This window comes from Tupaia chinensis, unplaced genomic scaffold, assembly GCF_000334495.1.
Source record: "Tupaia chinensis unplaced genomic scaffold, TupChi_1.0 Scaffold000634_1, whole genome shotgun sequence".
Taxonomy (NCBI): Eukaryota; Metazoa; Chordata; class Mammalia; order Scandentia; family Tupaiidae; genus Tupaia; species Tupaia belangeri.
In genome coordinates this window covers 3,818,183-3,829,478 of record NW_006160154.1, presented here as the reverse complement: position 1 = coordinate 3,829,478, position 11,296 = coordinate 3,818,183, and the positions used below count along the sequence as shown (strand labels likewise).

The following is an 11,296-nucleotide window of genomic DNA, read 5'->3' as shown; positions in this document are numbered from 1 at the left end:
TTGCGGCGTGGCCGCCCCCCCTGGTTGATTTCTCGCTTTCTGTCTCTCTGTCTCTCTCTGTCTTTCTGGCTAGCCCACACGCCCTATAGCAAAAACCTCTCCCAAAAAAAGAAAAGGGGGGGGAAGAATTCTCATAACCCCACCGTTTAAAGCAATCTGTTTCTTTGTGTTTATGCACATCTAGTTTTCATCAATATGCAAATATACATATAGATACATTCATAATGTGCACGGCATTTTAGTCTTTTTTATTTTTTTTTTTTAAGGTTTTTGCCATAGGGCGCTTGCTCTTGCCAGAGAGAAAGACAAGGGGACACGGTGAAAAGGAAAGTGAGAAATCACCCCCGGGGAATGGCCAGGCCACAATCCCTTTTTCTCCATTCTCCTCCTGGGATTTTGGGCACACACTCACGGACACCCGGATGCGTATCAAGCTGCTGAGTCCATGACTCAGACTGTGGCCGTCGGCCTTGTGGGAGTCCAGTGCCTTCACCACTTCCTCTCCCTGCTGGCCCCGTCTCCGTTTCCTATGCCGCAGCACACATATTTTTACCTATTTCTACTTGAACTTCACCCGGCCAGTGACTACACACTCTTATACTTACTAACCCGCACTCCATTTGCTACACAGTATGTGTACTGTGGACTTCTTCACTATTAGTCAATAGCTTTGGCACACACATTTAGGGTTATTAAGAATTAGAGAGGGGATTACAGGTTCAAAGTATAGATGCATTTGCTATTTAACTTGCCAAAGATTTTTGTAGCTTTACCTGGCCATCAGCATTATCTGAGGATCTGGGTTCTGACTAATAGCACTAAGGTTTTTGTTTTAAGTCTTAAGATATCTCCTATGGCAAACTTACTCCATTTGACAAATATTTGTCCAACCTGCAGTTCCTGGTTCAATATAGAGTACTGGGAATGTCTTCATGAGGAAAAGACAGTCAGGCGGGGAGCCAGATTTTTAACCATACAAATACACAAACACACATAAGATCCCAACTGTGGCAGGTACCACGAAGACAGAGAATGGTACCACACACCCCTCTAAGAGATGTTTGACCTGTCAGGAGTCTGACCCTAAGTTATAGTATATGGTGACTCGTATATGCTTTTCTCTTTGTTTACAGCACTGCCCAAGTCGGGGTTAAGTCGGGTGAGGTTGGAAAGAAAATCAATGCCCCGAGGTGGGGTGCAGGGAGGGCAGTGTTTGTAAAGGAAAGAACTTGAAAGTTCACTTCTCCCAAACCACACCCTGCTTTTAGGGTGGCCCCGGAATCAAACCCAGGATTCCCTTGTGGCTTCAGCCTGCTGAGTAGCAATGTCAACCAGCACGTGCTACCAACTGTGTGACATTTTGCGTGTATCTGTGTGTTCACACACGTGTGTATGCTTGTCTTCACAGTGGCTCTCATAAAATAAGACCTCAACTCATAGAAGACATCTTAACAGGGTAGGACTGCTCGGGCTGCTTTACTATTGTTAACATTTTAATTTGATTTTTAATGCAGTGCAAATATATGTATATATACATATAACAGAAAAGTTACCAGTTTAACCATTTTTTTAAGTGAACAGTTCGGTAGCATTAAACATGTCTGCTTTGTTGTGCAACCAATACCACCATCCATCTCCAGAACTTTTTCATCTTCCCAAACTGAAGTTAAAGAATAATTTCAGTATGCATTAAAGAATAACTCCCATTTCTCCATCCCCGGCTCCTGCTAATCACCATCCTACTTTCTCTTTCTATGAATTTGACAGCTCTAGCTACTGCTAGGCTTACTGCACTTTACTAAGTGTCCTCAAGGTCCATCATGTTATGGTGTGTGTCAAGATTTCATTTCTCTTTGAAGCCCAAACAATAGTCCATCGTGTGTGTGTGTGTGTGTGTGTGTGTGTATGCCATGCTTTGTTTATTTATTCATCCATCCATAGACAGTTGGGTTGTTCCTACCTCTAGGGTATTGTGAATAATGTTGTAATAAATGTGGGTGTTCTGTTTCAGCGCCTGCTTTCAATTCTTTAGCAATCAGGTGGTAATTCTGTTTGTTTTGCTATTTATAATGTGCTTTCATGCAGACTGGGATCACATTTGGTCTTTTTGATGCCCTGTGAGATAGGTCAGCACTGATCTCTTTTCTAGTTCAGAAAAGGGGTTTGTCCAAGTGAAATGGGCAATCATGTGTGCTACCTCTGAGCACAATATCCTTCTGGTTTAACAAGCTTGATCTACTACCAGGTTTCTGCCCTCACCTGCCCTGACCATTTTGTCCAACCTGACCAGGTTTCAGTCTGTTGCAGGGGACAAGTCACCCATTTGCCACTGCAAGGAACAGAGGCTGTGCCCATGACCTCAGTGACAAAAGTTTGTCTTTTTGGTTTGTGTTTCCCTTTCAGTCAGAGCCTGACATCTGAACCATGAGGACCTGGTGGCTCCTGCTTGCCATCAGCATCTGCATGAGGGATGTAAACTCACAGGACACATGCAGGCAAGGGCACCCTGGCATCCCGGTCACAACGGTCTGCCTGGAAGAGATGGACGAGATGGAGCAAAGGGTGACAAGGGGGATGCAGGTACTCACCACCTGACTATTGGCAGCTGCCCTTCCATTATCCCTTTCAGTCCACTTATCTCATCTACTTATTCATCCTTTGTGCCATTTTCTAACTGCCCGTTCACACCTAATTTATCCATTTATCCATCTGCCCAGAAAACACAAGAGAGCTTTCTGCATGCCAGATGCAAGGTGCAGGAAAAGACAACAAAACCCCTGCCCCATGGGCTTTCTCACCTGGTGGGGATACCTGTTTGTTAGCCATCATCGCTGATCCCACAGGGCATTTTGGGTACTATGTGAGGTCTTAGGTTTTCCTGCCACAGGGATGACTGATCTTTGGCAACATGGGGCAAATAGGGAGATGCTAACTGCAGAGCACCCAGCTGCAATGCAGGTGAGAGTTGCCTCATTATGCTGTAAGGCAAGTGACATAGGGTGACAGGAAATACAGAGGTAGATGATGGTCTGAAGCCCTAACAGCTGCTACTCGAGTATCTTTGACCTACTTTAAGACCCACCCCAGGGTTTGTGGATATGGATTCAATCTCTGGAGGGAGATTTGCTAAAACAAATGTGTTTGGCTTCTATAACACCAACCAATACACTTGGTTTCCAAATGGGGTGTTCTTCCTGAGCACTGGACTTTACTGTGGGGTCACATACCCAAGAAAATATGCATAATGATCCATCCAGTTGCAGGAAGAAAACAGTGAGATTTGGGAAATCTCAGTTTAAGAGATAAATTGCTGCTTCTCATGTTTCAGCTCATGACATATGGTGGCCTAATAGCTTATTGAGTGGTCTGGATGAAGCCAATGGTTGCCAGAAAGCCATTTTATTTCCTTCCAACTACTTCCTAGAAACTTTTCTCTGTGAGGTCTCTTTTATCAAATAATCCCTTCTAATCCCACTTGCCAGTCACATTCAGTCATTAGACCTGTCCCATTTTCAAGAAGCAAAAGCCCAGTCTAAGTCAGTAGCAAAACTTAGTCTTAATGAAATCAAGGCTTCTACCTTCCCATTGAGACCACTGAGTGGTGTGTATGCATGTACATGTGAGTGTGGATTTTATTCTTTATATAGTTTTTAATTAAAAAAAAATTATACTGTAAAATGTCTTATATATACAAAATGAGAGATTAATATATAGAGCAATATAGAAGGAAAAGATTAACACTCATATCCAATATCCAATTTGTCTTCCTCTCTCCTACAGTCTCTCTCCTTCTTTGTCAATGCTATCCATTCCTTCACATTTTACATATTGCTTAGAAGTATAAAATGTTTTTATGTATATTTCCTATGTAGTTCATATTATATATAACCTATATATATTATTTTTTAGAAGGTTTTTTTTTTTTTTTTTTGCCTTAGGGTACATGCTATTTCTGGGGAGAGAGAAAGAGACAGAGACAGTGAGAGGGAGAGTGAGAAGTCAACCCCTACCGAGGGGATAGCCATGCCACAATCTCTTCTCCTCCATTCTCCTCCCAGGATCTTAAGCATGCAAGCACACATGCCCAGCGTGATTTTTTTTTTTCTTTTTGAGAGGTTTTCGCTATAGGGCGCGTGCGCTCGCCAGACAGACAGAGAGAGACAGAGAGACAGAAAGTGAGAAATCACCCCCCAGGGGGGATGGTCATACCACAATCCCTTCTCCTCCATTCTCCTCCCGGGATCTTGGGCACGCACGCACACGCGCCCGGCGTGAGTTTTAAGCCACCAGGTCCGGGACGCAAACCACGGTCGACTACGTGGGAGTCCAGTGACATAGCCATTACGCTAACTGCTGGTTCTCCCCAGCGTGATTTTTAAGCTACTGTGTCTCAAACTGTGGTCAGTCATGTGGGAATCTGGCAATGTGACTACTACACCATCTGCTGGTCCCTGTAACTTGTATTTCATAGAAAGATATTTAATCACATTGTTCACTGTAAAATTCAATTAGTCTGTAGCTTCTTAAAATCTATTGTGTGTATGTTTATAATAGACACAGTTCAGCACATTGCCTGTACATAATTTAGGAATACATAACTGGACACTGATTGGGGTCCATGTTCATATTGTTCTCTGAGGGTTCATGAGCATGAATGTTTGCAGGGTGCTGCTCTAGAGAATGAAGGAACTGAGAATTAAGCAGGAAAACAAAAGGAAGTAACTTGGGAAGGAAGACTTATGTTTCTGGTCCAGGAGCCAGTGAAGGGAGTGGGATGGGAGGATGAGGAAGAGATAAGGTCCTCTGCAGAATCCCCATAGTACCCAAGGCTGTTTGGGGGTACAGGTTTCCCAACCAGACTGATAGAAATCTGCCTGTGCCGGTCCTGTATGGGGACCTGGAAACTGGCCCAGCCTACCCCTGTCACTCCATAGGCAGATCAGTGGGGCTGAAATATGGGGTCTCTGCTGCTTTGGGAGAAGCCAGAGTCTGTAGTGACCCATGGTCTAGTGGGCTCTTCTATGCCACGGCTGCAGCCACCCTCAAGCCACTGACTTATGGCACATTAAGTTGGAGCTCACAGTGGCCTGTTCTGAGCATCAGGATGAGCACGTGGTCAGCAAGTGTTCACACACCAGATGTTACCACCAGGGTCTCCCAAGCCAACCTAATCAGTGACACTTGTCACCATTCCAAGGTTCCAGAGAAATCCTTCTGGAACTCTTCCTTTCATCCCAAATAATGTCACACAACCAGAGTCGTCTATGTTTTTTATAGGAGGCTAGTAAACCATCCACTCCACTCTCCACAAGAGTGATGGAAAAGGGACAGAATGTGAAAAGTCCCAGCGTTCTCACATTCAGATCCCTTCCCAAGTCCTCATCACTGGAGAAAAACACGGTGTCATTTCTCTAGTGCATGCCCTCCTGCTCATCCTGGCTTGCTACGCCCTCGTGGTACATACTAGAGCTGGTTGTGTGGGAATTAGCCCCGTTCATTTCTCAGCTCACACGGCTCAACACCGTGGATGCTCACTCTCGCCTGCCTCTCTCAACCTGCACTTGCGTGACAGAGGAAGTGCCTTTAGGGCTGGGGTCACCCAACATACATCACTGATGGAGACCAGTGACTAGACAAATCGGAACTGAATTTCAACTTGTCTCTGTTTCTTCTTTTCTACTTAGGAGAATCAGGACATCCCGGCAGCCCAGGAAAGGATGGGATGAGAGGAGAGAAAGGAGAACGAGGTTGGGTTCCTACTTACCACACTCTGCTTCTGAACTCTTAAGGATTTGACAGCCATGATTAAGTGCTTACTATGGACAAGTCCTATACCAGGCTCTGAGGATGATAATTCTTGCTCTCCAGAAGCTCAGGATTAATGCAAGATGAGCGCACTTCTTCTTGGGCTTTTAAAGGCTGGAGAGTAAATATTTTCAACTACATGGGCCGTTTGTCTTTGTCTCCCCTGGTCATCTCCACCATTGTGGCAAAGAGCAGTCATAGATGTCACATAAATAAGTGTTGTCACTGGGGTCAGCAAATGGCATGGAGGCCAGGGAGGCTGGAACCCACATGACTGACTGAGTGATTGGAGTCCCAGACCCAGCAGCTTGAAAAATACACAAGATGCACATACATGTATGCCCCAAATCCCAGGAGGAGAATGGAGGAGAAGGGATTGCAGTGTAGCTATTCCCGCTGAGGGGTGATTTCTCATTTCTCTCTTTCCCATCTCTCCAATGAGCACATATACCCTCTAACTACTAGCAAAACAAACAAACAAAAAAGCATTGCTGCGTTCTAGTTGTCCTAGTGATGCTGTTTGTGTGAAGTGTGAAATTTGAATTTTTTTATTAATCTTTTTTTAGAGACAGAGAAAATAAGAAATTACTCCCCAGGGGTGATGGCCATACTGCAGTCCTCTCTCTTCCTTTCTCCTTTTGGGATTTTGGGCACACATGCACATACACCCAGTGTGTTTTTCAAGCTGCCAGGTCTGAGAATCAAACCACAGAGTCAGCCATGTGAAATCCAGTGCTTTAACCACCATGCTATCTACTAGTCCCTGAAATTTGAATTTCATCTTTTTTTTTAATGTGTGTCATGGAAGATTATCTATGGCCTTCTAAATATGCAAACCATTCTTAGCTTGTGGCAATATAAAAACAGGCAAAGGTTGGATTCGACCTGCAAATCATAGTTTGCTAAATCCTAATTTAGTGGATAAATGCTGAAGAATGAGGCTGAATTTTATCCTTGTATCTGGCAACGCTGAAAGGAGAAGGTGGCAATGGATTCGGGCCCTGTAGGGTAGAGAAGACCCTAGCATTGATGGGAGAGCCGGTCATAACATCTAATACACATAATGTCCTCTTTGTGTCTCATCATTTCATGTGTTGACTCGCTCAATGCCACAGCCCTATAAATTAGGTAGTACTATATTTCTGGTTCTACGGGTGAGGGAACAGAGGTGGAGGAGTCCCCTACGCATGCCTGATATCCCACACGCATAAGCAATGGAGACAAGATGGAGCCCGGTGTTCAAGTCCAGAATCCATGCTCCACTACTCTCCAGTTGGATGGAGGAAACGGGAAGCACCAACTGTTTATACACATCGATGAATAGTGCACTGTAAAGGGGGAGGTAGACAGGCTGAAACTGGACAGGAGGGACTGTGAATGTCACGCTGACTGATGACTTTGTGTTCACTCCAGCGAGTGAAGAGGTTCCTAGGGCTCAGTTTCAGTTAGTTGAAAGTTATTCGAGTCAATATGCCTTTTGTAGTTCATGCCATCTTGGAGAAGTGTTTTCTGTCGAAGGTCAGCCTGGTTCAGTACTCACCATGGTAGACTTCGATGGTGAGAGTTGTCATCCTAATGTAAGCCCCACACTGATTTAGTACACACAAGTCACAAAGGGGGTGTGTGTGAGAGAGAGGGAGAGAGAGAGATGTGAGAGTAACCAAGTTTTGAAACCCTGAGTATATACCAAAGTCATGCAACTATTTTGCCATATTTGTATGTTCAGTAACAGAAGAGCCACAGTTCAGATAGAGGTGTTTCACAGACTGTCTCTTTCTCTTTCTTTATTTAGGAGCAGATGGAAAAGTTGAAGCAAAAGGTATCAAAGGTGATCAAGGCTCAAGAGGGTCTCCTGGGAAACATGGACCAAAGGGATTGGTTGGTCCCATGGGAGAGCAAGGCCTTCAAGGAGAGACTGGCCCTCAGGGGCAGAAGGGGGATAAAGGTGATGTGGGCCCCATTGGCCTCAAAGGTCTAATGGGTGACACTGGACCTTTGGGCCCTACTGGTTTGCCTGGCCCTGTAGGCCCCATTGGAAAACCTGGTCCTAAGGGAGAAGCTGGACCCATGGGGCCCCAAGGTGAGCCCGGAGTCCGAGGAATAAGAGGCTGGAAAGGGGATCGAGGAGAAAAAGGGAAAATTGGTGAGACTCCAGTGTTGCCAAAAAGTGCTTTCACTGTGGGGCTTACTGTGCTGAGCAAGTTTCCTCCTTCAGACATGCCCATTAAATTCGATAGGATCCTATACAACGAATTCAACCATTACAACGTAGCCACAGGGAAATTCACTTGCCACATTGCTGGAGTCTATTACTTCACCTACCACATCACCGTTTTCTCCAGGAACATTCAGGTATCCTTGGTCAAAAATGGGGTGAAAATATTGCACACCAAAGACGGTTATATGAGCTCTGAGGACCAGGCATCCGGGGGCATCGTCTTGCAGCTGAAGCTTGGGGATGAGGTGTGGATGCAGGTGACTGGGGGAGAGAGGTTCAATGGCTTGTTTGCAGATGAGGATGATGACACAACTTTCACCGGCTTCCTTCTGTTCAGCAGCTGAGGGTGAGAAGAGGGTGCAAAGTAGCCTCACCACCCATCACAATGCACTTGGTGAGCAAGTTAGATAACACCTGTATATTCACTCATCCAACTATGACAATTAATCCAAAAATGTGAAAATAGGAAAGTTCATCCTAAAACTGATCCCATGCCACTTACTATCTTGCCAAGGTACATTTTAAAGTAGTTACATGATTATAATTTTATACTTTATAGAACCATTTCCTTTGCAGGTGGGCGTCTTGTGGGACGAGTGTTGTGATACTGTCATGGTGCTCTAAGGAGCCACGTTATGAGAGATTGTTCATCTGTATTCCTGAAGGCATTAGAAAGAAAGAAAAGTAACCTGTCTATTCCATTTGGAAACTAATAAAGGCTTTGAGCTGGTGACAATGACGCTCTGCTTATTTTCTAGCTTGGGTTTTAATCACCATTTAATCCAACAAGAAGTTGTTTGGTAACCCACTTGCCTGACTTGAATTTGTGTTTTCTAGAACTGCCATGACAAATGACCACAAATTGGGTGTTTTAAAACAACACACATTTACTCTCTCACAGTCTGGACGCTAAAAGTTCAAGATCGATGCTTTAGCAGGGCTGTGATGCTTCCTCCCAAGATTGTAAAGGAAAATCCTTGTTTTCTGCTTCCAGCTTCTGGAGGCCTGCGGCATTCCAGCTGCTGGAGGCCTGCGTCATTCCTTGGCTTTTGTAGCACCACTCCAGGCTCTGCCCCTAGCCTCATGTCTGTCTGCCTTCTGTTTCTGCCTCTATCCCAACTTTCCTCTTAGCAGGCCATCAGTCAGATTGGATTGGAGCCTGCCTTAATCCAGTAGAACCTGCCTCTGATTACATCTGCGATGACCCTATTTCCAAACAAAGTCAAGTTCATAGGACCCAAGGGTTAGGATGTCAGCATGTCTTTTAGGGAGACCCAGTTTAACCAGTCTGCATGCTGCCCCTTCAAAGCCGACATCCTTTTCAGGAGCCACCTCATCCTCAAAAGTCTTAACAATTTCATCATCAACTCTAAGTCCAAAATTTCATCTATCATCCTCAAGGGCCCAATTCTCAGTATTTAAGGCTTTTAATCAGTCACATGTGAGACCAATTTTGCGATTTTTCCTGGAATCAAGTATCTCTGCCTCTGTGAACCTGTGAAATCAGAGAAGTTATGTGCTTCCAAAATATTGGGTTATTGGAAAAGTTATAATGCATTTTTGCATAGAAAAACAGAAAAAATATGTCATGACTTTTTTGACAACCCAATATGATGGTGAGTCAAATGCAGAATAAACTGTTCTAAAAGGGAAGAAGGGAAAGGAACAAAAGAATCACAGTCCCCAAGCCAGTCCAAAACCCACCAGGAAAAATTTCATTAGAATTTTTTCATTATTTACCTTCTAAATTTGTTTTTTCTTTCTCTTTCTTTCTCTTTTTTTTTCTTTTTAGTTTTGCTATAGGGCATCTGCACTCATGTGCATGTACACACTTGAAAGAGCAAGAGAGAGTGAGAGAGACAGAAAAAAATGAGAGAAAGTGAGAAATCACCCACCTACTCCCCCAGGATGGCCATGCCTCAATCCTTTCTCCATTCTCCTCTTTGGATCTTGGGCATGCATGCACATGTGCCCAGTGTGTTTTGCAAGCTGCCAGGCCTGGAACTCGACTTGTGCAGTCGGCTATGTGAGATCCAGCTGTCTTAACTTCCGTACCTCCTGCTGGCCCACCTTTCACAAAAGCTGGATCTCACATGACCATCCACAGTTTGAGTGCTGGCCTGTGGTGGCTTGGAAAAATACCCTGGAAGTGTGTATTCATACCCAAAATCTCAGGAGGAAGAAAGGGAGAAAGTATTGAGGTGTGACCACACTCCAATGAAAGGTGCTTTCTCTCTCTCTCTCTGTCTCTCTTTGGTGAGTGCACACATCCTCTGGCAATTAAAGTTACTGGACAGAGACAACAGAGTTATAGTTTGAAGTGGAGAATAGAGACGAATTTACTAAAAGAGTAGGTTAGGGACCAGCAGTAGGTGTAATGGTTACGTTGCTGGACTCCCACATCGTCAACCATAGTTCAAGTCCTGGACCTGGGGACTTAAAACACCGGGTACATGTGTGTGTGTGTTCAAGAATTATTTAATTAAAAAAATTATTTATTTATTTATTTAAATTTGACCAGAGACAGACAAAGACAGAGAGAGAAAGTAAGAAAGCAAGCCACCAGGTCTGGTACTTGAACCGTGGTCAGCCACGTGGGAGTGTCCAGTGCCTTAACTACCATGCCATCTGCTGGTCTCCTGAAATGGATAATTTTATATGGTCCCAATTATCCACTAAAATTCTGCAAGTAATTATATATACTTAACTTGAAACATTTCTCTATGCTGAAAATTTAAACTGCACTTATTCATAAGATTTTTCTAAGCAAATAAAGACATATTGGCATTCTTTGAGTTTGAAAGAATCATCATTGGGACCAGCAGTTGGCGTAATGGCTATGTCACTAGACTCCCATGTAGTCGACCGTGGTTGGAGTTCCGGATCCGGTGGCTTAAACTCACGCTGGGCATGTGTGCATGCATCCCCAAGATCCCGAGAGGAGAATGGAAGAGAAGGGATTGCAGGGTGGCCATTCCCCTGGGGGAGGAATGATTTCTCGCTTTCTATCTGTCTCTCTTTCTCTTTCTGGTGAGCGCATGCACCCTATAGCAAAACCCTCTCCCCCAAAATGAAAAAAATTTTAAAAATTTACGGGATCTTATGTAAGGGCTGACTCCCCAAAATCAAAAAGAAAAATCCCATAAGGTTAATAAAACCCTTTTTGTATGCCTGTGCAATCCTGTAAGGTAAATATGATGTCTATGAGCATAGTGAAGTTTAGCAAGGCTTAGCATCCAATCCTAGACCAGCACCTAGAACCCTAATTTTCCA

General features: G+C 44.2%; 1 protein-coding gene across 1 annotated transcript in view; it reads left to right on the top strand.

The window, feature by feature from the left end:
- C1QTNF9 (C1q and TNF related 9) overlaps positions 1–8,753 on the top strand; it is a 14,641-nt gene extending 5,888 nt beyond the window's left edge. The window contains 4 exon segments of the mRNA XM_006159528.3: positions 2,404–2,509; positions 2,512–2,580; positions 5,685–5,747; positions 7,598–8,753. Coding sequence (XP_006159590.1) covers positions 2,425–2,509; positions 2,512–2,580; positions 5,685–5,747; positions 7,598–8,367 — 987 coding nt within the window. The 5' untranslated portion in view covers positions 2,404–2,424 and the 3' untranslated portion in view covers positions 8,368–8,753.
- Positions 8,754–11,296: the final 2,543 nt, after the last annotated feature.